At 42.5% G+C, this 27376-nt stretch overlaps 1 protein-coding gene across 4 annotated transcripts in view; it reads left to right on the forward strand.

The window, feature by feature from the left end:
• CEP85L (centrosomal protein 85L) overlaps positions 1–27376 on the forward strand; it is a 300266-nt gene that overhangs the window by 241185 nt on the left and 31705 nt on the right. For all 4 annotated transcript variants that reach the window (XM_077487040.1, XM_077487039.1, XM_077487041.1 and 1 more), the window contains 4 exons: positions 6356–6473; positions 6956–7138; positions 24716–24868; positions 27154–27308. In XM_077487040.1, the coding sequence (XP_077343166.1) occupies positions 6356–6473; positions 6956–7138; positions 24716–24868; positions 27154–27308 (609 nt within the window). The remainder of the gene's footprint in view (positions 1–6355; positions 6474–6955; positions 7139–24715; positions 24869–27153; positions 27309–27376) is intronic.

The raw sequence follows: 27376 nt of genomic DNA on the forward strand, positions 1-27376 counted from the left end.
AGCTTCTGGGAACTTGAAATTATTCCTGAACCCTTGCATCATTTACTACTGAACTCCTGCACTCTGTGTCCCTTAAAGCCACAGCCAATATTCAGCGCAATAAAAATCACACCCAAACACTTTTTCTCAGCTGCCGGGGGGCCAACCTATGACTCTGCACACAGGCCCAATACTTTCAGAAAATGTCCCTGACCTGAGCTAATCATTATGCATTCATTCCAGATGCTTGTATGTGGCATCACATACAAGCATGTGGGCCGGATGTGTGAGGTGGATCAGCAGGATGAGTGTGCCAGGACAGGTAGATGTGTGTCACCTCTGCTTCCTTTCACCACTCTGAATATCACGCGTATCATAGATGAGAAGAGGGTACAGTGGTGGAGCAGAAGAGCAGGAAGGGTTTAGAGGTGAGACAGAAGAGCAGGGGGGTACATCGGTGGAGCAGATGAGCAGGAAGGGTTCAGAGGTGGAACAGAAGAGCAGGAGGGTACAGCGGTGGAGCAGATGAGCAGGAAGGTACAGTGGTGGAAGAGATAAGAAGGGGGTTCAGCAGTGGGACAGAAGAGCAGGGGGGGGTACAGTAGTGAGACAGAAGAGCAGGGGGTACAGAGGTGGAGCAGATGAGCAGGAAGGGTTCAGAGGTGGAACAGAAGAGCAGGAGGGTACAGCGGTGGAGCAGATGAGCAGGAAGGTACAGTGGTGGAAGAGATAAGAAGGGGGTTCAGCAGTGGGACAGAAGAGCAGGGGGGGTACAGTAGTGAGACAGAAGAGCAGGGGGTACAGAGGTGAGACAGATTTGCAGGAGGTACATTGGTAAGGCAGGTGCCAAAGCGGGTTAGAGTGGTGGGGCAGATGAACAGATGAGTTCAGTATTGGGACAGATGAGAAGGGGATCCAGTAGTGAGACCGAAGAGCATGGGGATATAGCGGTGGAGCAGATGTGCAGGGAGGTACAGTTTTGGGGCAGATGAGAAAGGGGGTACATTGATGGGGCAGATGAGCAGGGGGTTACAGTGGTAGGACAGAAGAGCAGGGTACAGAGGAGTGAGGCAGATGTACAGGGGGGTACATTGGTGGGACAGATGAGAAGGGGTTTAAAGTGGTGGGGCAGATGAGCAGGGAGTTATGGTGGGGCAGGTGAGAAAGGGGGAACAATGATGGAACAGAGAGAGCAGGGTAGTACAGTGGTGGGGCAGATGAGCAGGGGGTTACAGTGGTGGGGCAGATGTGCAGGGGGTTACAGTGGTGGGGCAGATGTGCAGGGGGTTACAGTGGTGGGGCAGATGTGCAGGGGGTTACAGTGGCGGGGCAGATGAGCAGGGGGTTACAGTGGCGGGGCAGATGAGCAGGGGGTTACAGTGGCGGGGCAGATGAGCAGGGGGTTACAGTGGCGGGGCAGATGAGCAGGGGGTTACAGTGGCGGGGCAGATGAGCAGGGGGTATGGTGGTGAAACAATTGCAGGGGTTACAGTGTTCTGAGGGGTGAAGGTGCAGGAATTGGGGCTGATCTGAGGCATGAGAGTGTAGGATGTTAATTTCTCACTACTAAAGTAGCTCACAGCACTTACTTAGTTGACCTTTTTATGTTATAAAAGCAGCACGCTCAATTTCTTTGAAAACATTTTTCGGCACAAAAGGTTGCCCATCCCTGTGCTATATAAATGATCTACATAATTACTGTACATGAGATTGTGTAAAAGAGATATTTCAGGGCAAGCAGTACAAAGTGCAAAATGATTTGTAGTGTACTGCCCAAGTACTACATATTTCTTATCAAGTCTTTGTAGCAACAAGTTCAGAGGGCACCTCCCCACTTTGTGATGGAGATGCTGAGAGGTGGAGGTGTTCTAGGTCCAAACCTGGAGCACAGCCTGGGTTAAACATACTGCTCCTCCAGTACAGTGAGCGAGCATTGTTACCCTTGGACAGAAAGTGTTTCAATGTCAGAATAATAAGGTGAAAACATAGGAAAAAGCCTGAATAAAGAAAAGGAATGCAGACTTTACCATGGCACTGGTAAGCTGCAATACATAACAGATAAACAGGTACAACTTATGTAGGAGGATTTGTTTCACCTATCATCTGAGGCCAGTCACTTCACTGAGTATACAGTATGTTAAGCGTTTACAACCATTTTGATGAGCTATGGTCAAAGCTTAAAATATTAATCTATTTGGAACTATATAAGCAAACTTTTACTATACGTTATTTGCATAGTTTAGTTTTAAATTTAGGTACACTTTGTAAAAATGAAACGGACAAACCTTTACATTTTGTGGGATGTAATAATAAAGTCCACAGTGCCCTGATAAGAGCAGCAGATCTTGCCTAAATGTCTTGGTTTTATCGGTTTGGCACATTATAATTCTGTACAAATACTATGACAATAGACATTGTGGTCATTGTAGGTCATGGTGGAACTATTTATTGTGCGGTCATGTTTTCTTTATCAGAAACAACTGTCATGCTCTATGGTTAAGAAATGGATTAGCAGCTCACAGCAGCTGTGCATTAGAATAAATGTTGAGCTATATTTGTATGTCCCAACATTAACTGAGAAATGCAGTTGTTACAAAGCATTCCTTTGTTGGGCGCTGCAGGTCAGTGGGATTATAGAAAATGGCAAGGCACATTGTGTGAGGATTATTTTATTCCTAGTTGTGTGATATTTATGATTTCACACACACTTAATAATTGCTGCTTGACATAGGTAAGTATTTAAATAGGTGTTATTGCCTCTAGCTTCATATACATCTAGTGTCCATTCATGTTCTAGCCTGTTTGTTCACATCAAAAGCTGTGTACAGGTAGCCTTTAAAGCGTATCGAAACCCACAATTAATAATAAAAAGCAATTTTTGTCTTCCATTAAAGGACATAGCAATTTAGAAACGGTCAGGTTACATTGCCGCCTACGTGAGGATTGGACACGCACTAACAAAAAATTGTGGGCCAGCCCAGTATAACCCCACCTACTCCCAGCATGCCTTAATTTTATTTTTTATTTATTATTTTTATAAATATATAATTTTGCGCTGTCACCCTTATAAACAAGCAACTAAATGCACCTTAGTGAAAATGTGCACATAACACTAAAACATATATATAAATATGTGACATAAAAGTGATTAGTAAATAAAGTTCATCTAAAAAAGAAAAAAAGTATAAAAGTTCCCATATAAAGAATCTAGAGTAACTTGGAAAAAATAGGAAAATGGTAATTACAACTTTTCTTCTTTTACTCCACTGCTGTGAAAATAACACTTCCAGAAACTGTGTATCCTCTGTTCTCCAAGACCAAACAAAACACCACTGTATAACGATCCCCTTCCACCCAGAAATTCTACTGATCGACTGTACAACCAGCCTGTCTCTTCACCCAAACGATCAGTGCCACTGGCTATATCCAACAGCACTGATCAGTGTATTCTGACAGTGGGGAAGTCTCCGTGCCAGCAGAAAACAATAGCACGGTGATGGTGATTTCCTGCCCCCGCCCACAACAAATGGGTGTATGGGGGGTGTCGGGGATCTGTGTTTTAAAAAAAAAAATTATTATTCAATCGGCTGTTTGAACCGAAAAAATAAATTAGCGTATGGCCAGCTTTACAGAACATTGTGAATTCACGATCCTTTCCATATGATTTATTAAAGCTGAACTCCAGACATACTGGTAAATATACAGATGGCATACATACATGGATTGTTTTACCTGCCATTGGATATATAACACTGGGATTTACACAATGCAGCCAGGTTGGCAACTGACCTCGTTTTTTTCTGCTAGAGTACAGCTTGGTCAGGAGCAGCAGGGGGCTGATGGAGCCACCTATCGTCCTACTCCTTAGCAAATGTGCATTCAGGAGAGCCTGATTGGCATTACCCTTCCGTCCTGAAGCTGTTTGCTGCTGTGTAGTAAAATACAAGTGGATTTTTTAAGAATACATAACTGCATTATAAGGTATACCTGGAGTTCAAGTATGGGGGGACACAACGCACATGGGTCAGGTTGCTTACCCGCTGCTGGTGGTGTTAAATTAGGGTTGCACTGATGCCTTTTTTTTTATTGCCGAGTACAAGTACCAATACTTTCAGGTCAGGTACTCACCGATACCGAGTACCGATACTTTGCAGTGTGATTTGCATGAATACCAAAAAAATTGTCGCAAAGAATTGAATGCATTGCGATTCCTGTTTGACTCGCATGCAATTTCCCCCACTGTTGCTGTGTGTAGAAAGGGAAAATTACCATCTAGTGGGCAGTTTGTTAAAAATGTTAGAACTCACAGTACATATCTGGCCAAATTCAAAATCTTCATAGGTGTCTCGCTGAGGATATCAAAGCAAGGCCTCTGGAGGAGAGGTTCCAGGACTCCGTGGGTATAGACGGAAGTGATGTTAGTTTGTGGGCAGACCGCCTCTACATTTCCAGCGCCTGTGATTTGCCATCAGCAGCAGGATCAGGACACCTATGAAGATTTTGCATTTGGTCAGACATGTACTTTGAGTTCTAACATCTTTAATAAACTGCCCACTAGAGGGCGCTCTCTCTCTCTCGCTCTCTCGCTATCTATCTCTATAAAATCAGGTTATGTTCAGAGGTCCAAAAGCAATTCATATTTTAGTCTCTATATATGGTTGTAGACTACATTAAGCAGATATACTATATATTGTATACTTTATTAGAAAACACATCTAGCACATATCATAGATGATAAAAACAGCGGTAAAACAGACTTTCCATTTTTTTTTTTTTTTTTTTTTTTCGTTTGTTCATTGCCTATGCATTACTCCCAGGTAGCATAGTGCCACTGATCCATCACTAGATGGCAGTATGTTCATTTACAAACATTGAAATCTAAGGCCTCTAATCTTGTTTTACTTTTGTGTTGACTAAAAATCGTTTTTGTTTTTCTTATGGTAACATCGATAATTGGACCATATTATTTACTGGAAACCTGAAACCTTTTATTACCTTTTTTCATCCAAAGCAAATCAACTACGTATTCTCTTTACCCTCCATACAATATAAATATGTAATTGATTCACAAATCACTGTAATAGAAACATAAAATCCAGATTTCTTTTTTTTTTTTTTTTTTTTTTTTTTATATATATATATATATATATAATAGGTTCGCAGCCAAAATGCCATGACATTGCTGGCTGGCTGTAGTCTCCCTTGGCTTCATAATCATGTGCCCGCCAGGTCACAACAGTATGTAATGCAAGAAAGAAAGGGTTTCCTATAATATACAGCAACAGTGTCATGCGATGGATTACATTTTATTATATCAAGATGTAAAAACCATCAAATAACAGACATTTGAGAAGTAGGACCAATGTTTTTTTTAGACCATACTTCTTTTGGGGGTCACAGGTGTACACTTACTTTTGTTCTCAAGCCCCGGTGTCAGCTGAAAAGGAGGCTATTGCCCACTATCGGCTAATGGAGCAGAGCCGCTCCAGTTTTTGGTAAGATCCAGATGATATTGCCTACTTGATTGACAGCTGGATCCGCATCTCAGTGTGCAAGGTCCATATAGACCAGGGATATGCAATTAGCAGACCTCCAGCTTTTGCAAAACTACAAGTCCCATCATGCCTCTGTCTCTGGGTGTTATGCTTGTGGCTGTCAGTGGCTTGCTATGCCTCATGGAAGTTGTTGCTGCAACAGCTGCAGGTCCGCTAATTGCATATCACTGATATAGACATTGATGTGTGAGTTTGGGTAGAGGAACTGGACTGGCCTACACAACCTCACCTGTGGGATGAATTTGAGTGGAAACTGCAAGCTAGGCCTTCTCGTCCAACATCTGTGCCTGACCTCACAAATGCACTTCTGGAAGAATGGCCAAACATTCCCATAGACACACTGCTAAACCTTGTGGACGGCCTTCCCAGAAAAGTTGAAGCTGTTATAGCTGCAAATTGTGGGCCAACTGAACTCTACAGACTAAGACTGGGATGCCATTAAAGTGTGTATGTATATGTGATATATATATATATATATATATATATATATATATATATATATATATATATATATATATATTACACAATATAGTGTGTGTATATATTATGTGTGTAGATATATATATATCTCTATCTCACTATATCTATAATATTCTATATTGTTAAAAGTATTGGGGTGCCTGTATATATATATATATATATATATATATATATATATATATATATATATATATATATATATATATATATATATATATATATATAGGTTTTTCATTCCTGTACAAGTCTATGGCTTCAGCAGTACAAATAGAATAGTAGGTGTGCAGTTTGCTATTTTGGATATGAAAGTCTTATGTTGTAAATTCATTGTGTCCTTTCAGACAGAGACAGCAGATCTCCCATCTGCAGCAAGCCATCAGAGGCGGTGAGCTACGTACTCATCAGTCAGCCAAAAGTCCAGTGATGAATGGAGAAGACCGCTACATCCATGGGATCAAGGTGAATGTTCTGTTTATCACAGTAGATCTGTATCCATGCAGTTACATAGTTAGGTTTAAAAAAAAAAAAAACACAAACCCATCCAGTTCTTCCAATAGAAAATATAATCGAGTAAATGGAAAACAGAATTCTGTACCCACAGCATCCAGTGTTTTTTGATTTTCCCACTATTTTATTCTTCAGTAAATTTGATAGTTCTATGTAGTAATAGGAAAGCCATACAAAAGGTGTAGCAACTGTTTACTTATGACTCCTCATAAAGCATATGCTTCCAGGCTGGAGACTGTAGTAAAGTTTATAGTAGTGCCCTTGTACCGGATATGAAATACTGCCGTACCAGTTTTCACCTACAGCATATTAAATAAAATCTTGACTTTCATAGTACCAGTGAAAAAAGGGGTGCTGTCAAGTGATGAGGAGAATTGGTTAGAATAAGTTATAATGATAATGTTTATAACTTATTATTTAAAAATCTTTTTAAGAGCTCAACATGTGAAAGCTGTAAACCTCTGCAGAATCTGGTTCTGGACCGGTCAAATCCCTTCCTTAGAGGAGAATTGGAGGAAAAGCTTTTATCCGCTGAGACAGGCCCTGCACATTTCTGCGAGGTTCCAAAACAGGGTGCAATTAAATCCTCTGATGACCTGAAGAAGCTGGAGGAAAAGGTATGTTAAAGTGATTGTAAAGGTGTTTGTTTTTTTTAATAATAATAAACCTTTTTTTACACTCAACTTCTCTGTGCAATGGTTTTGCACAAAGCACCTCTCTCCTCCTCTTCTTGTGGCGTCCCCCACCGCCACTCCTGGCTCTTCCTCTTCTAGTAGTGCCACCATAGGAACCCACTTCCTATGGTGGCACACCTGTGGGCTCGATCCCAAGCTGCGCTGCTTGTGTCTATAGACACTGACAGTGCAGCTTGGCCCAGCCCTCAGCTCCCTCATCACAGGATTTCATTGACAATCTGCTTACTGAGAAGGGAAAGAGCCACTGCTCATAGGCACAATACTGCATCGAATTTAGAAAGCACTGCATATAGTTTTTTTTTTTTACCTTAATATAGAGAATGCATGTAAAATAATGTAAAAAAAAAAAAGCCTGCCTTTAGAACCACTGTAATTCTTTTGTTGCCTTTGTTAAAAGGGCTCTGTCATTACAGATTTCCTCAAAAGCAACTTTTTCGCTGAGAAATAACCCATTTAACATATATGAAAAATGGGACTCTTATCCTTTTATTGCATGTTTTGAAATGGGCGATGTGGCTGCGTGGTATTCTGGAGGGCCATTTTAAAACAGCACTGTTCACACGGTGTGTGAATAGAATTCCTACGATTGCACTGTCATTCGCCAAGCAAAATGCACAGAGCGAATCTGAGTGACTCTGTGCCTTGTGATCGCTGTGATGTCCTCGATACTCCTGTTTAAATGTGAGAGCCCTCCCCTGCCTCTCATGATGGAAGAAATTAAGATTTAATTAAAGGGTAGGCAGCAGCAACCCTTTCAAACCCCAATCCCCTCCCTTTTTAATTTTTTATTTTACATCCCTTCTTCATCATCCCTTCTTCATCCTGTTTTTGTAGTGCCTGTATATTATTCCCTTATTCTGAATGTTGACTCACCCTCATCTCCATCCTTACACTGTATGTGACCTGTACATGAACCGATTCACTATCTCCTTCCTCTGTGTATGACCTGTACATTTAATGTATATGGTGCACCATTACCAAGCGCCTTGATTTTACCACCTCAATACTAGCATTCTTCCCATTATGTTATTGGCTATACTGCTTCAGAGCTAGAAGCAGTATCCTACGCTTAATGGAAATAATAAATATAATCTCTGCTGTACACCAAACTGCGTTCCCCCTTACAGTATCTTTTAGGTTTACCAGTAAATGTATCTATGAAAAAAGGGTAGGTGCAGTGCTTAATGCTGTATATAAAACAATGCGTGCACTATAACCACAATCTACTGTGATCTTATAAAAGAATATTACAAAATATATAAACAAAAATCCCATTATAATATCCAAAATCCACAAAATACATTAATAGTAGAATTATTTTAGCACTGGATATCTGATTGAATCACATACCTTCACAATTATTTAAAACATTTTTCCCTAAACGTCTTTCAGGACAGCACCTGAGAGAGTGGCTCCACCCACTAGGAAACAGAAAATGCCAATTCCACCAATTATTAAAAGGGGGCTTCTCCCCACAGCTTGTCCGTTTTTGTGTTTCTTCTGGCAAAGGAAAACCTAGTGGAAGTCGGACTGTGAGGTGCTGTCCTGAGAGGCCAGACTGCCTACCCCACCATAACTTTTTACCTCCAGAGAGTCCGCCCCTCCCACGCCGCACCAAGGGTGGCTGGTAAGTTGGCTCCTTCTTCAGCCCAGAGAGATTTTTACTGTTTCTGGGGCTGCCCCTAGTCGGCAGCAGCTGTTCGCGGGATTCCCCAGCATGTTCAGTGCTAAAGGCCGCCACCATCTTTTTGGTGGCAGAGTAGAGACTCGGGCATCCAGAAGTGAGTTATACAGCAAGGGGGGCGGCTCCAGGGAGCAGGCGCGACATAATTTCCACCAGAAATTACGCAGGGGGAGAGGGGAGGTCCTGCTGCCTATATTGCAGCAGCGCTGATGGACTCTGGAACCGGCATTCTAAGCCACAACAAGCGCAGCACCACAATGGATTCTGTGGCAGTGGCACAGGCACCAGCAAAGCCCAGGTAAGAGGGTATGGGGGGTCTGCCCTGTGTACTGTGTTGCCTCTTTCCATTTTTTTTTCCCCAGGTGACTGGGGCCTGTCTGGGCACATGGAGTTTGCTGTTGTACTACCTGTGCACCTGTGGTGAGGCTGTTAATAAAACCTGCCTAACTGGGATGCTCTTGTGTTTTTTTTTTTTTTTTGGCATGCTAAGAGCTCTGATCCAACAATCAAAAAGAGATGGAAAACAAAGTTACCTGAGGGTTGGAAGAAGACAATCGCCTCAGTTAAGAAAGAGCTAGATGCTACCATCCAATCTTTTCGCTCTTCTCTTACAACACCATCCCTGAGTCGGCCAACTACCTCAGGATCCTCTCAGGGCTCACAATTAATCCCAGCGATGGAGGCTGAAGCTGGTCCATCTATCCAAGGATAGCATTCCCCCTCTCGCTCCAGGGAAGAGGAGGAAGGGGCAGAAGATGCCCCTTCAAGATACAAACTGTCCTTAGAACAAGTAGGCAGTCTGTTGAAAGCAGTCTATGCAACATTGGGTCTAGGTGAAGAGAGGAAAGAATTATCGCTGCATGACCGAATGTACACAGGGCTTGGTGAAATAATAAAGTCTCACTTTCCCAGTGCATTTAGTAATTTTTGAAGCCATCAAAAAGAAATGGGCGGATCCAGAGAAAAATACTTTTTTTTCCAAGAGTGCATAAAAGATGCTTCCCATTCAATGAAGACCCATAGGTGCTTTGGAACAAAGTTCCTAAATTGGACGCAGCCTTTTCCCAAGTTTCCAGGTCAACCGACTTGACATTCAAAGACATTGGAATGTTAAAGGATCCCATGGACAAAAAGATGGATCAACTTAAAAAGGTTTGGCAATCCAACATGGGCAATCTCAAACAGACTATGGCTACTACCTGCGTTTCTAGAAACATGGAGTTCTGACTAAATCGGCTAAAAGCCCACATTATAGCAGATTCACCCAAGCAAGAGATACTTGATTCCTTTGCAAACCTAGCAGCAGCTGTGGCTTAAATTTCTGATGCATCTGCAGAATCAATAAGGATGTCAGCAAGATCCGCAGCCTTAGCTAATTCAGCCAGGAGAGCCCTATGGCTGAAGACCTGGCCAGGAGACGCAGCGTCCAAAGGTAAATTGTGTGGGATCCCATTTATGGGAGATCTCTTATTCGATCCTCATCTAGGTTCAGTTCTAGACAGGACAGCTGATAATTATTTTCCTGTTAAAAAGAAAAAGCAGCCAGTTAAGCACCCTTTTCGACCTTTAAAAACTCAAGAATAAGGTAATAAGCCCCAAAAAAAGAGAAGGAATTGGTTGGCACAAATTGGCAAAGGCAGAGGAAATGTCCTTTTCCATCCTCCTGCACAAACCAATAAATTGTCATTGCCAGTGGTAGGAAGTCTTCAGAAATTCCTTCCTCACTGGGCAAGCATGACAGAAAATCCATTTATTCTAGACATGCTGGCCCAGGGATACAAAATAGCTTTCAGATCTTCCTCCAGAAAGATGCTTTGTAACAAACCTGCCAAGGGACACAACAAATGCCCTAGCAATGAAGAACCTGTTATGGGATCTTACACAACAGAAGATTGTGATTCCGGTATCTCCAGAGGAACGTTATAGGGGTTTCTATTCCCATATTTTCTTGATAAAGAAACCATTGGGAACCTTTCATCTCATTTTTTAGAGATCCTCTTCCGCAACCAATTGCTTAAACTGGTTGTGGACCACATCCCTGATACATAGAGTCAAAACGTGAATTCCTCAGATTGGGACTTTAAACCGGGCCACAAACCGTTTGATGGTAAAAAAAAAAAACTCAAAGTTTATTACATATTGATAATATATAGCAACATGAGCATGGGGATATATGCAACAAACACAAATATTGGGAGCAGAAATGGAAACCAGCTGCAAGGAAAAGCCCAGAGCTTTGTCAGACAGACAGAACGTCCAACGCGTTTTGAAAAGCAAAATGCAGATCTTCAGGGGAAGAGGGCTTGCGGCTTCCAGATCTGTAGCTTATATCCCAAATGTTGATGCTCCACGCATAAAGGCAAATAACATAACTCAAAAATGAAAAGAAAGCTGTGTTTGTCAGAGCAGCGAACAAGCAACAGAAAATGTGACATCAGCCAGGGGTCCATATATTGTGGGATGGTCTTATTTATATAACTTAGTGGTAGCTTTTTTTTTTTCTTTGTCTCATTCTCAACTTAAAACCTTTAAACAGGTCAGTCCGATACAGGAGATTGCGCATAGACTCCATCTTTACAGTCCGAAATCTCTTAACCAAGAGATGCTTCATGGCATCAATCGACTTAATAAATGTGTACTTGGATTTGTCTATAGCCTCTGTCTCAAAAGTTCCTCAGGCTGGCAATAAATATGGGGAAGCAGGTGCTGTGTCTAAAATTCAAGGCCCTCTCTTTTGGTCTTTCATCCACCCCACAGATTTTTCCAAAAATGGCGGAAGCTCTCTCCTCTCCGTCTGCAGGGAATTGCGGCAATCCCTTATCTGGACGACCTCCTCTTCTTTGCCCCTTCCAGAGAAAAATTGCAGGTAGACCTGGCCAAGGCCGCAGTCATTTGGAAGCCTTGAGCTGGATTTTGAACCTTCAAAAATCTAATTTGAATCCAGCTCAGCAAGTTCAGTTTCTAGGTTATCAAATAGATTCTGTAGAAGAGAGGTTTTTTTCTTCCAGAAGAAAAGAAAAAAAAAAGTCTTGAATGTAGTAGCCAGGCTACAAACAAACCAGGAGTTATCAATCAGGTTATGTCAGCCCTAGGAACCTTAACTTTGACAATGCCAGCCATTCAATGGGCGAGGCTCCATTCCAGGCCCCTCCAGAGTTTTCTCTTAAAGGTTTGGGATCACAGCCCAGAAACCTTAGGTACAAAGGTAAAGCTTCCCACCAGGGTCAAGGGGAACCTTTGGTGGTGGAGAAGTCAGTCAGCTTTGTAAAAGGGCTTACTATGATCTTTCCCAACTGAAAAGAGTCCCGACAGACACCAGCAGTTGGGGATGGGGGGCCCACTGGGATTAAAGTATAGCACAGGGAATTTGGTCCCGATCAGTTTAAGGCCCTTTGGGCTTCGGGAGTCGACCTAGCAACCTCCAGGGGTCCCATGTGCAGATTCTATCAGACAATGCCACTACCGTGGAGGAGAAAAGCTCTTCTGTTGCTGCCAATGGAAATCTTGGAGTGGGCAGAGAACCATTTACTCTCTCTATTAGCAGTGCATTTCAAAGGCATGCTACACAAAATAGCAGACTTCTTGAGCAGACAAAAAATTCAGGAAGCAGAACGGAGCTTGAATCCAGAAATATTTTCATTGATCACCAGGATGTGGGGACGTCCACAAGTAGACTTGTTTGCGTAAAAAAAAAAAAAAAATGCTCCGTTCTTTTCTCTGCACCGAGACAGCCGCTCACTAGGGATAGATGCCTTAGCACATCCCTGAAACTTTCAACTAGGCTATGCCTTCCCCCCCTTTTCAGCTAATTCCACTGGTATTAAGAAAAATACAATAGGAAAAAGTGTCAGTAAGTCTGATCACACCGTTCTGGCCGGAAAAGAGCCTGGTTTTCCTCCATTCTACAAATGATAGTGAAACCATTCTGGCAGCTTCCTCTCAGACAGGACTTACTACTTCAAGGCCCAGTATACCACCCTGATATAGCCAAACTAAGCATCACCGCCTGGTATCTGAGGAGCAGCTGTTAAGGAACAAAGGATTGTCAGAACCTCTAGTATCCACTTTACTCGCCAGTAGAAAGAAAGTAACTAGAGATATTTATGCTTAAGTTTGGAGAGTCTACAGCTATTAGTGTCGTTTGTCAAATCGAACCGTAGAGGACATTGTCAGTTTTGGAATTTATACCAAATGGCGTGGACAAAGGTCTTGCGATTTAGCACTGGCTGCCCTGGGAGTATACCTAGAAAGGCCAATTTATTCAGTTCCTTTTGGTTACAAGATTCTTTAAGGCACTTACTAGGTCCAGACAGCTCCTACTAAACATTTTTTTAAATGGGACCTGTCGGTAGTTTTGCAAGCCTTCAGAAAAGATCCTTTTGAAACATTACAGACAATCTCGTTAAGGAATTTAACTCTCAAAACAGTACTCTTAGTTGCGGTTACGTCCGCAGGAAGAATCTGTGAACTACAGGCTCTATCAGTAAATGAACCTTTTTTGTTAATTTACCCAGACAGAATTGTATTTAAAACAGATCCGGGGTTTTTTCCACTTTTTGTTCAAATCCTTTTGGAATAAAGGAGAATTTTATTCCATAACTTGGATGTAAGAATAATTTTATTACATTACTTGGAAGTAACAAGGGAGTTTAGGTCTTTAGACTATTTGTTCTTTTTTTCTGGCAACAGAGAGGGATGGCAAGCATCAAAGGGGTCAATTGCTAGATGGCTAAAATCAGCTATTTCAGAAGTTTATTCCCAGATGGGTTTGTCTCCCCCCCGCCGGGAATACGAGCACACTCTACTAGAGCTCTGGCCACTACACGGGCAGAAAAAGCTAGTGCCACTCCATATCAAATTTGTAAGATGGCTACGTGGTCAAGTTACCTAATGTTTGTCCGTCATTATAGACTGGATCTTCTGTCAGCCGGTGATCAGGCATTTGGCAGAAAGGTTCTGCAGGCTGTTGTCCCTCCCTAGTTGGTAAGTCTTTTATTATCTTCTCAGGTGCTGTCCTGAAAGACGTTTAGGGAAAATTCAAGTTAGACTTACCGGTAACTTGTTTTCCAAGAGTCTTTCAGGACAGCAACGACCCGCCCTTTTCTTTTTTTATTTACCCTGTGACTAACCATATTCTGATTGTGTGTTCCAGCTTGGGCTGGAGGCACTCTGCTACAACTGACTAGATGTGGGGGGAAGCCTCCTTTTAAAATGTGTTGGTGTTTCTTAGTGAGTGGGAGCCACTCTCTCAGGTGCTGTCCTGACAGACTATTGGAAAAAAAAAGTTACCGGTAAGTCCAAGTTTAATTTTCCTATAATTACATCAGACCGTGGCTCTTACAGTGCACATTGTTGTATGACAATTGATATGGTTTTGGATTATTATTCGGAGGAGCATTTAAAAGGTAACTCCACTTTAGTGGGGGGAAAAATCACAAATAATAAATAAAAGAAATTATGCAGCACATACAGTTGCAACTCAAGTCATATTGTAATGACATTTTATTAACCACTTGAGCCCTGGAAGGATTTGACCTCTTAATAACCAGGCCATTTTTTACGATACGGCACTGCGTCGCTTTAACTGACAATTGCGTGTTTGTACGATGCTGTACCCAAACAAAATTTACATCCTTTTTACCTACGACTAGAGCTTTCTTTCAGTGGTATTCTTCTGTGGTTTTTATTTTTTGCAATATAAACAAAAAAAACAAAAAAATCGACCATTTTGGAAAGAAAAAAAACATTTATTTTTACTTTCTGCTATAATACATATCCAAAAACAAATTTATTCATCAGTTTAGGCCGATATATATTCTTCTACGTATTTTTGATTAAAAAAATTGCAATAGGCGTATATTGATTGGTTTGCGCAAAAGTTATCGTGTCTACAACATAGGGGATAGATTTAGAGACTTTTTTTATTGTTTTTACTGGTAATGGCGGCGATCTGCGATTTTTAGAGGGACTCCGACATTGCGGCAGACAAATCTGACCTCAAATGACACTTGGGGACCAGTGACATTATTACATTGATCAGTGCTATAAAAATGCACTGACCAATGTATAAATGACACTGGCAGGTAACGGGTTAACACTAGGGAGTGATCAAGGGGTTAAATGTATTCCCTGGGTGTGTTCTAACTTTAGGGGGATGGGCTACCAGGGACATGACAGATCACTGTTCCCAATCACTGGTAACAGAAGATCTCTGACATGTCATTGGGGAGCACAGGGAATTGCCTTGTTTACATAGGCAGCTCCCCGTTCTGCCTCTGTACACAGAGATTGCGGGTTGCCAACAGACACAGAGTCCTCAGGACCCACGGGCGTGCACGCCCGCTATCCTCTTGGCACAGACCAATTTACAGGTACATCGGTTCGCACAGGAGAGCCGACCCGCCACAGTAAATTTACGTGAGCTGGTCGGCAAGTGGTTAAAGATCTATTTTTATTTTTAATCTGCAGTGTTGTAATTTTTTTATAAAATGCAATGCATTATGGCCACCTGGAGGCGTTCTGCACACAGATGGTGTACAGAACGCCCCCTGAAAATGTAATTTCCTGCTTGTGTGATTGGCTCACGGATTTTCCCAGAAGTTTGCACAAGTCCGATTTTTGGCATCCCCTGCAGATAAAATTTCATTTTTGATCAGATACTCCCAAAGGGAAATTTGATAATTATAAAATCACTCTCATACAGATTTACTCTGCACAAGAACAGACAAACTGCTATTCCTTCAGAAAAACAAAAGATAGAAATCTGCAACAAAGTTTGTTAAACTCCTTGCAATGTACATAGATCAATCAGAGGGTAATGTGTTTTTTTTTCTCAACAAAAGTGGAGTTACTCTTTAAATTTTGGTTTGTATATAATTTATACACCATTTTGTGCCCACTATTTTTCATAGGTCTAGTTAAATTGTTGTAAGATGGGGCATATAAAGGAAAAATGTATGTGGCTCCACTTGCTGTCCTTAAATGAGGAAAGAACAAGTTGTTTTGGGTCTATGATTGAGTTACTTCTGAACATTGCTCATAGACAATCTTCTGTTTTTAAGAAACGCTGTACTTTACAAGGAACAGGAAAGAGGAAGTGTAAAACAAAAGTCTGCATTAGTATACCACTAGCAACTTGTTGATTATCTTAACGGAAGCAACAATCTTTTTGCTTAAGTCTCATCTTTTATATCATTATGGTACAATGGCAAGTGCAGTGAAAGAAAGATTCCTGATTTGCTATACAAGTCCTCTTTTTTTTTCTTGATAATCAACGGTATTCATCAGCCTGCTCAGAATTCTATAGCAGAGCAATACTAAGAGTTCCTTTTAATCAAGATCTCAGTTCAAAGCTACCCGTTTAATCTTATAACAGCCAAGGTACTATTGTGAATTCTTGCCAGAGAAAAAGCCTTATTGATTTTATTTTCACAATCTACGGCAAAAACTGAGAGCATCCAGCAGGGACATGAAAGGAACGTATCAGAAGGTAATGGACTTATAAACATAAATGTGACCCACCAATCACTGAGAGATAACGGAGGGATTCAAACCTTCCTGCAGCCTACAGAGCTAGACCCCCTGAATCTGACTGGCAAGCTTAGTGCTGTGGGTAAAGCCCTCCTTTGTTACCTTTCAAAAAGTATCTATCTACATAATACATGATCCTAACAGCAGGAAGCACGGGTTCTCTGTGCATGTACACACCAGTACTATTAATTAAAGATTCTGCTGTGTGCCAAGGGCACATGCCATACCATAGATTCAACTTGAAGCCAGGCTAGAGTTACCATACAGCACATGCTAAGGTTTCAGCTTTTTAGGTTGTATGTATATTGTTCATTATTACCCCTTATTATAGTCATGTCTGATGTATGCGATCTATATTTGATGTAAAATGCCAGTTTGGGCGCTGACTGCAGGTACAAAAAGTGCTTAAGTGGTTGTAAACCTTTGGGTTTTTTTTTTTTTTATAAAAATTACAAACATGCCATTACCTTGCCTATCTTGCACAGAGCAGCCCCAAATGTTCTCTTCTGGGGTCCCCCGCCAGCACTCCAAGCACCCCCTCTTCATCAGGTGCCACTTTCCCTGGGGGCACCCGTGTGGGCTCGCTCCCGCGTGCCATTGCTGCGTCCATTGACAGTGGGTCTTGGCCCTGTCCCCTGCTCCCGTGTCACAGAATTTGACTGACAACAGTGGGAGCCAGTGGCTCCTGCTGCTATCAATCTGTCCAATGAGAGAGACAGCGGCTGGATCTTCTGTGCGCCTGCATGTCCTTGGATCGGATTGGGCTCAGGTAAGAAAAAAAAGGGGGGGGGGAGCTGCAGGATAGAAGGTTTTTCACCTTAATGCATAGAATGAATTAATGTGAAAAACCTTAAGGCTTTAGAACTACTTTAAGCAGCAAAGAAAAATTGTTTGTTTGTTTTTTTGTTTTTTATATGTTCTTACACAAAAAGTGAATCTAAAAGTGGGAAAAAATATTTTCCTGACAGGCTCCATGGCAGCATACGTGTGGGTTAGCCCCGCCTCCATAATTACCCAATAGGACCTCTACTCCCATAAATCTTTGCTCCAAGCTGCTATCCGTGTTCCTTTTTTGTCCTCCTCCATAGGACAGGTGTTTCCTATCTGAAGAGATCTTCACTACGATCAAGTTGGCCGACTATCAAGCTTTTGTTCCTCCGATAGGCCCTGTCTGTTAAGCATGGGTATGGAGTGTATGGCAGAGTAGCGCTGAAGGCTTGGTTTGTCCGAAGATAAAGTGCGCACGGCTTATTACCTGCTATGTAAGGTGGCCATTATCTGCCCGATGGATCGGTGGTGTGTGCTTGAACCTGTTCGGCCAGGCGATCGTTGGTGGAGTGGTGAGCTGTAAAAATTCAGTTTTTCATGGCAGTAGTGTTTGTGTTTTTCTTTTTCTATCTGTGTCTTTTCATATGCCAGCTGGTTCTTGTGCATAGGCGCTGACGCTTCCGCGTTCCAGCAGCCTTTCTCCCCCTGTTTCCGGGTCCAGCGCTGCGTTCTGCGCATGCGCGGACCCAAATCCAAAGCGAGGCTTGGTTCCCGCGCATGCGCGCGGGCATCTCGCGTCTGACGCCGCTGATGACGTCATGGGCGCCATATTTAAAACACAGTGAGAGATGTCAGAATTTGGGAATGATTGCAGGAAATTCAGCGACTTCCCGGGGCCATTCTCTGGTTGGTGTAAGGTAGGTTACGATCTGCTCTGATGTATTATTGCTCCTGTGTTTTTGTATGGCTGCTTATGAGGGTCTATTGTTGTTACAGTCAGCGTTCTTAGTCATGGATGCCTCACTGCCTACTAGTGACCTGCCCGCTTGTAACAGGTATGTGCATGGCTGGATTGCTGTGTATATGTGGAGTATTCCTTAGCATTTGATACCAGCCTGGTCTGTATCTCTCTCTCTTTCTTGTATATTTCCTTATAGCCCTTCTAGGTCTGAACCGCATTACAGTGCGCATAGTCGCAGTGGATCGTCAAAATCGCACCACCGCAAATCATCGTCAAAGTCTGGTTACCGCAGGTCTTCCAGATCTGGACAACGCAGTGGTCACTCGCACTCAAGCAGAGGACCAGATAATTCATGTTGGGGCTGTAAGATGCCCATTTCATCAGACAAATCGCTCTGTGATCATTGCTTCTCTAAAGTCGCAGATGAAAGAGATGGTGCGGATCAACGCTTGGAATCTATGGTGAGAAGAGTGGTAAAGGAATCCCTGCAGCAGAGGGAAGCTCATCACGCTATGGAATCCCCCTCAGACCCATTATGTCCTTCAGGAGGTGAAGGGCTCTTACAAGAGACTGGGGAATCTTCTCAACCAAGCCACCACTCTGTGCTCTTGTCTGACAGCGAATCGGATCCAGAGGATCCAGGAGTAGGATTTGATTATGCTTTAGTACCTGCTCTTGTCAAGGCAGTGAAAGAAGCTTTAAAATGGGAAGAACCCACTTCTTCCCCCCTCCCCAAACAAAGAAAGTTTTTCAAACAACTCAAAAAGGAACGGCAACATTTTCCTTTCCTATCTGAATTGGGAGAAATCATTACTGAAGAGTGGAGCAAGATTGATAGGAAGAGCTCCATGCAATCAAAGGTGTCTAAATTGTACCCCTTTAAGGAGGATGATGTGAAGCACCTTGAATCAGCTCCTCTGGTAGACGCAGCACTTATGCGTTTAGTTAAATACGTGACTCTCCCTTTGGAAGACACGGTATCTTTCAAAGATCCGTTAGAGAGAAGAATTGACTCAGATCTGAAAAGAATTTATCTAACTTCAGGGATGGCTTGCAAACCAACTTTGGCTTTAGCTGCAGTCTCAAAGGCTATTGAAATATGGGCCGACAATGTTGAAGAGTTCTTGAGAGGTATCTCAGTGAATACGGCTAAAGACTCTCCTATTCAGGAGATCAGAATGGCATCAGCTTTTTTGGGGGAGGCATCTATTGACATTACCCGCCTTCTGTCTCGGGCTATGTTGGCAGCAGTCTCGGCACGCCGTGCTTTGTGGCTCCGTCCCTGGTTGGCGGATCCAACATCTAAGCAGGCATGGTGCCGTATACCATTTGAGGGTACCTCCTTGTTTGGTAATAAACTAGATAGCGCCATATCCCGGGCCACGGGTGGGAGGTCTGGGTTCCTCCCTCAAGACAGACGTCTTCAAAACCAAAAACGTATTTTCTCAAGAAGGCAGACCTCGGATCGCGCTAGAGAAGCGCGCAGTTATAGGCCTGGCAGGGAGTTCTCTAGATCTTGGAGGTCCAGACAATCCTCCCTTAAGAAAACCTCAAAGGGGGCTTCCGCAGGTAATCAAGATTCTACCAAATCTTTTTGAAATTGGGCCCGCTCAAACATGTCAAGTGGGGGCTCGCCTTCTTCACTACCGACATGTTTGGGCGGCCTCAATTCAAGATTATTGGACCGTCAAGACGGTTTCCTCGGGTCACAAGTGGACTTTCATCAACACTCCGAGGTTAAGGTTCATTCCCACAACAATTCCAGGCTCAGAGGAAAAGAAACAGGTCCTATTGACCTACGTAAGTTGTTTGCTGGATCAAGGTGCAGCCGTGCCCGTGCCAGAAGACGAACGTGGCGAAGGCATGTATTCTCCTCTGTTTATGGTTCAGAAAAGAAATGGCGCATGGAGGCCGGTGATAGATTTGACCCACCTCAATTCCTTCATTCGCAAGGAAAAGTTCAAGATGGAGTCTCTTCTTACAATCCAACAGTCAGTGCAGCTAGGGGATTGGTTAATCTCAATCGATTTGAAGGACGCATACTTTCATGTGCCAGTAGCAAGGGATTTCCAGCAATTTCTTCGTTTCGCAGTTGGCGATCAACACCTCCAGTTTACCTGTCTCCCATTCGGGTTGACGACATCTCCTCGGGTCTTCTCCAAGGTACTCCTAGCGATAGTAGCTCTTTTACGAGTCAAAGGAGTTCGTCTCCATCATTATCTGGACAATTTGCTCCTATTATCCCAGGACAGAGATCAAATTCTGGAACACAAGAGTTTAGTCATCTCCACTCTGCAGACGTTTGGTTGGCTCCTGAACCTAGAGAAGAGCCATCTGGTTCCAACTCAAGTGATCGTGTTTCTAGGGGCTCAATTCGACACATTAAAAGGCACTATCTCCCTGCCGGAGGAAAAAATCAGTGTGATCCGGGACAGGATTCTCAAGGTTTGGGAATCATCTCATCTTTCGGCTCTACAATGTTTGAAAGTGATCGGCACAATGACGGCCACCATCCCTATGGTGAAGTGGGCCCAGTGGCACACTCGTCCCTTCCAGAAAGGGTTTCTGCAACAGTGGGACTCGTCCAATCAAACACAGCGCATACACCTTACACCAGCGATGAGGATGTCTCTCCTCTGGTGGCTTCAAGGGAAGAATCTACGCAACCATCATTCGATAGTCCCCATTTCCTGGATAATAGTAACCTCAGATGCCAGCAACAAAGGTTGGGGCGCCCATTGCCTTACGGAAGTAGCTCAAGGAAGGTGGTCGTTCCCGTCGCGGTATGTGGTCTCCAACATCCTGGAGTTGAGAGCAGCCTTTCGAGCACTCATAGCATTTCACCATCTGGTGGCAGGGTCGTCAGTAATGTTAAGACTGGACAACACAACTGCAGTTGCCTATATAAAGAAACAAGGAGGGACTCGCAGTTGGTCTCTATTATGAGAAGTAGAACCAATAATGATCTGGGCTCAGAAGAATGTGGTCAACATTTCTGCTGTATACATCCCAGGAGTCCAGAATGTTCAAGCAGATTTTCTGTCAAGGGTCAAAATAGACAACAACGAGTGGTCCCTTCACAGGGATGTCTTCGAGTGGCTTCTGACTCTGGGAGTATCTCCAGAGGTCGATCTGTTCGCTTCGCCGTACAATCGCAAGATGCACAGATACTACTCGAGGTTCAGGGATCCTCAGGCGTTCGGGATAGATGCTCTCACGGATTGTTGGAAGTTCCAGAGAGCCTATGCCTTCCCTCCAGTTCCTGTAATCCTACAGTTCCTTCGGAGGCTCAGAGGGGAGAAGGTGGAAATCATTGCGATAATACCATTCTGGCCCAACAGGCCTTGGTTTCCTCTGCTGTTGCTCCTCAGCTATCAGGACCCAGTTCCCCTGCCTCTCAGGCCAGATCTACTGTCTCAAGGCACGCTGTTACACCCGTGCCCATCCTGTCTACACCTCAGGGCATGGTTCTTGAGAGGGGAAGGCTAGAAGCTCTAGGTTGCCCAGAAGAAGCGATTCCAACCCTTCTTAGTGCCAGACGGAAGAGTACCAATAAAGTGTACGAACGTATATGGGCCAGGTTTATGGGCCACATGTCTTCTAGGTCAAATTCATATAATTCTCCAGCAGTTCAAGATATCTTGTCTTTCCTTCAGTCAGGGTTAGACTTGTCTCTGGCAGTTAGCTCTCTTAGAGTACAAGTTTCAGCCATTTCAGCCTTTACAGGAGTTTCGTGGGCGAATCACACCTTAATTCAACAATTCTTTAAAGGAGCTATCAGGCTTAGGCCTCAAAAGAGACCCAGGTTTCCCAAATGGGACCTTCCGTTAGTATTGGACTTTCTTTCTGATCTTGGGAAAGGTTTGGATGCTCCCCTGTCTTTAGGAGATCTCACTATCAAGACGGTGTTTCTGGTGGCAATAACTTCAGCCAAAAGGGTGTCGGAAATTAGGAATCTTGGGTCAGTTGAACCATTTCTAACTTTCTTTCCAGACAGAGTGGTCCTGATCCCTATGCTTGGATCAAATCCAAAAGTCACATCAGTATTTCACGAAAATCAGGAGATCGTGCTACCTACGTTTAGAATGTCAGACAACCAAGAGATTCATCCCCTGGATGTTGGTCGCACCTTGAAACAATATCTGGACGCTACAGCCTCGTTCAGACGAACAGACTTTCTTTTTGTCCTTCTTCATGGCAAAAATAAAGGGATGCGAGCATCAGTAAGATCAATCTCATCTTGGGTGGTCCAAACGATTCAAAGGGCATACAAGGCAAAGGGCATGGTTCCTCCTGAGGCAGTGACGGCTCATTCAACTCGGGGCATCTCGACCTCTTGGGCAGCAGTTCGACATGTCGCACCAGAAGTTATCTGTAGAGCAGCTTCCTGGTCTTCAATTAATACCTTTGTTTCCCATTATTGTGTAGAGCCAGCTGCGCTTTCTTCTGTTAATTTTGGTTTACAAGTATTGTCAGTGGACAATGAAAAATAAAATTCTAGTTTCTTTGCTCAACATTTTTAGCCCACCCGGGTGTGTTTGGCGAGTTATTTCCCACACGTATGCTGCCATGGAGCCTGTCAGGAAAATGGAAAATTTATATCAAATACTTACCGTAATTTTCCTTTCCTGATGGGCTCCATGGCAGCAGGAGTTCCCTCCCAAATGTTGGAGTAGGCTAGTTACGGAACACGGATAGCAGCTTGGAGCAAAGATTTATGGGAGTAGAGGTCCTATTGGGTAATTATGGAGGCGGGGCTAACCCACACGTATGCTGCCATGGAGCCCATCAGGAAAGGAAAATTACGGTAAGTATTTGATATAAATTTTCCATTTTACCTCCCTGATTAACTGCTTGTTTATCATTAACCTTTATTATCTCTCTGCTCAACTGTTTTATGAAAAAACACCCACAAAGGTATTTTTATACGGTTTGTCTAGCTCAGTGGTTTCCAAACTGCACCCCGGGGGCCAGATGTGGCCCTTTGCATGCCTTTATCCAGCCCTTGGGGCACAATTCCTCCCACTGACATGAACAGTGGGGCATAATTCCTGCCACTGACACCAATGATGGGGCACTATTTCTCCCACTGACACCAGTGATGTGGCACTGTGCCTTCCACTGACACCAATAATGGTGCACTATTCCACCCATTGACACCAATGATTTGGGATTATTCCTTCTACTGACACCAATAGTGGGGCGCTATTCCTCCCACTGACACCAATATTGGGGCACCATTCTTTCCACTGACACCAATATTGGGGCACTATTCTTTCTACTGACACCAATGATGGGGCATTGCTTATTCCCACTGACACAGGCAATTTTCTACTCCCACTGACCACAGTCCAGCCCACCTAAAGTTCGCAGGACAGTAAAATGGCTTTTTGATTAGAAAGCTTTGAGACCCATGCCTTTGTGCATCGGCGTGTCATTTCAAATAAATGGTACTGCAACACGCTACATCACAAAAGTGTGTTTTCGGCACTAAATTGCAGAAATGTGATCCTTGTATGGTTGACTTGCCAACACCAGGATGCTTTCTACTCCCACTGCCAAAGTCCAGCTCTTCTAAAGTCTGAAGGATAGTAAACAGGCCCTTTTGTTAAAAAGTTTGGAGACCACTGGTCTAGCTCCAGGCTTCTTGTGAATGCTCAGCACAACTGGGGTGTCCCTGTAGTGCTGCTGAAACACATTCATGTATACAACTGATGCTACATACATTTTCATACAGCACTGACAGCGGCGGCAGAAACTAGTCAAGGAAATATTTTGTTTGGGCCACTGTACAATCATGTACAGTGAAAGTAAACCTGGAGATGGGTTTTGAGAGAGGGGGTGAGGGAGAGAGAGCTATTGTAGTCCAGCAGGGAACAACCAAGTAGGAGCTCACTTGCAGTGTTATTAAAGAGACAAACATGAAGAAAATGTGCATTTATTGTATAGAGGTACTTCAAAAAGGCTTTTCTTTATCGTCTGTTGATGACAATGTTGTCATTCTTAGACATTTAGATTATACTACTGCCTTCAGTAGTTTTGGACACTGCCAGATTAAAAAAAAACCATCAAGCTAGCACCCATATAACCTCAGCTCCAACCATCATGTCTCATATTTTTGCTAGTGTCTTAACAGGTTGGATGCTTTTTTCTCAGCTCTGCTGAGAAAAAACTCTAAGTTTGTCTTTTTATTTTATTTTTTTCCATGTGGGTTATTCTGTAGATATTTTTTCTTCTAAAATTTTACATATCAACAAACAAGCCACTGGAAACTTATTCAGTACCTCTTCTGGTTATGCCTTTTCATACAGAGGGATTCAGCCAGATAGGGTTACCTAAGACAATATCACTCAACACTTTATTAACCTAGGCCAAACATCCTTGCATATTTCAAAGTTCACAAGTAACATGCTGCTGTTGCAGTGTTCTCATACCTCTATATTAAACTCACCTAGTGTATGTGCTTTTGTTATATGTTCTGTTTTCATCCACTATCATCCGTCATCCTTAAATAATATTGATTCATTTATTTGGTGTCTTTTTATTGTGCATCTAGATAAAAACCAGAGACAAGTACATTAACAGTCTAAGAAAGAAATGCCAAAAAGAGAATGAGATTAATCGGGAGAAGCAAAGGCGGATTGAAACTCTGGAAAAATATGTAGCTGACCTGCCTACACTTGAGGATGTACAAAGGCAGAGTGAAAGGGTAAGTTCAAATAGTTCACTGTTGCTTGGCCAGACAATTTACAGTATCTCACAAAAGTGAGTACACCCTTCAAATTTTTTGTAAATATTTAATGTCTTTTCATGTGACAACACTGAAGAAATTACACTTTGCTACAATGTAAAGTAGTGAGTGTAAAGCTTGTATAACAGTTTAAATTTGCTGTCCCCTCAAAATAACTCAACACAACACACAACCATTAATGTCTAAACCGATGGCAAAAAAAGTAGTAGCCTCACTCCATTGGGGAGACTTTCTAGCCTCCATCGATCTAAAAGATTCGTATTTACACATACCCATGTTTCAGCCCCATCAGAGATTCCTACGTTTGCAGTAGAGGAATGTCATTTTCAGTTTGTTCACAAAGGTCCTAGCACCAGTACTGGGTCTTTTAAGGGTATTTAGCTCTACTGATGTTTTCATCCTTAAATTCACTGTGGGCCAGTTTGTCACACAATGAAGAGACCTTTCTGTATGTGATCTGCGGGTGCTCAGTGACCAAAAGGTGCCAGTGTTTATTCAATATGTTTCTTATTTGTTTGTGTTGGCAAGAGTATTTGCTAATAACTCTAGTGATCAAGTTTTTCTGAATAGTTCCCTGAAAGAAAAATAGTACATGTCTTATTTTATGCCTTTTTGTAAGCTTTTTCAGAATATTTTTCGCATAGCCTCGGGCCCGTAATCTAGCTGCGTTTTCAAAAAGGATATCACTGGAACAATTACATCTTGCCCGTATGTACTGTCCATACGGGAGGGAGGATAGTAGTGGTTTAGGATGGAAGCTAGATGCTTCCAAAATCGTATTCCCTACTGTTGGTTTGCAAAATAATTCACTGTATAAATATCCATCAGGATGCTTGTGGATGGTTAGGTCTAAAAAAGTTATAACTGATGAATTATGGGTCATTGTAAATTTCAAATTGAACATATTATTACAATTGATGTATTTGAGAAATTGGTTAAGAAGTGCAACAGGTCCAGTCCATAAAATCAGTATGTCATCTATGTATCGATACCATGCTAACGCATGGCTCGTATGCATAGATGCTGATTCATCAGAAAATAAGCCATGTTCCCACTCTCCTAGGTATAAGTTGGCATATGAGGGCTCACAAGATGTGCCTATAGCCACACCTTGCACCTGGAGGTAGTGGGAATCGAGAAAGGAAAATAAATGATGCCTGAGAATGAACTCCAAGGATGCCAACACAAATTCAATTAGTGTGTGATCAAACTGGCTTTGCCTGAGGAGAGCCTGTCGATTGGTTGCAAGGCCCTTGTCATGTGGTACCAAGCTGTAAAGGGCCACCAACGTGATGTGGCCCCCGACATGGAGGCCATCCAGCATTTCTAAAAGGTGAATGGTATCTTTGTTATGAGATAGTAGTTCCTCAACCAAAGGTCTAAGTTGGTTATACACAAATTTACTGAGATTGTCCGTGAGACTGCCTCTACCGGAGACAATAGGTCTCCCTGGAGCTTTTTTAGAGTTTGTGTACCTTTGGTAGAGCATAGAAAGTGGCCTCCCGTGGATGGCTATTTCTTACATATCCCCATGTATTTTTGTCAAGTACATTCAAATAGTATGCCTCATCTACTAGATTGTATAATTCTTTAACAAAATTTTCAATTAAAGATTTTAGTATAGGACGATACCATTTAGGATTGTCAAGAATGTTTTTACAAATTCAGATGTAATCAATGTTGTCTTGAATCACGATATTGCCCCCCTTTTCGGCTGAGTTTTTATATCTATATATATATACACAGTATTATATTTGTAATAAAACTTTACTATTTTTATAACAATACTTGGTCTGTGTATAATAGATCTAATAGGGGTTCTTTCTAGTGCTCTTGCACTGGGCATTACAATTGGTTCTCTAAATCATACCATTAAAATTACATTCTGTGGTTTCCTTTAATAAATTGACCTTGCAAAAGAGTACTCCAGGCACTGTCAGACGCCGTGGTAACACAAGCTGTAATAGCTGGGAGCTGGAACACGGGTGCTGTGTTAAAGGTGTCAAATAGGAAAGCATTGGAGCTGCCATTTGCAATCACTCACACTCCACCTGTCACCGTTCCAAGGCATGGTGGAAAATGAAAAGTATTTCATAGGCTTCTACAAATGGCATATATACACTTTGCAGATTGCACTATACAAGAGGCTCAATAAGTTTGAAGAAGTTTCAAAGCCAGATTTTTGGTAAGCATCATATGTGCAAGCTTTACATATTTTTTAATTTTTTATTTTTTGTGTAAAGCTTCATTTATTAGAGGAGGAAAACCAGCAATTGCGGGAGAACATGAAGTGTCTTGAAAAACTAGTGAATGAGTCAAGGACACAATGTAAAGAAAAAGAAGCCCAGACAGAGTGCCAGAAACAGAGGGAAAAAGAGTTGGTGCTTACTGTACAAAGGTAAGAACTGTTCTTTGATGAGAATGCTGTTTATTTGTATAGCTGTAAACGTCATAACAGCTAGAATC

This window comes from Lithobates pipiens, unplaced genomic scaffold, assembly GCF_037356315.1.
Source record: "Lithobates pipiens isolate NorthernLeopardFrog02 unplaced genomic scaffold, aLitPip1_a1.2 Scaffold_18, whole genome shotgun sequence".
Taxonomy (NCBI): domain Eukaryota; kingdom Metazoa; phylum Chordata; class Amphibia; order Anura; family Ranidae; genus Lithobates; species Lithobates pipiens.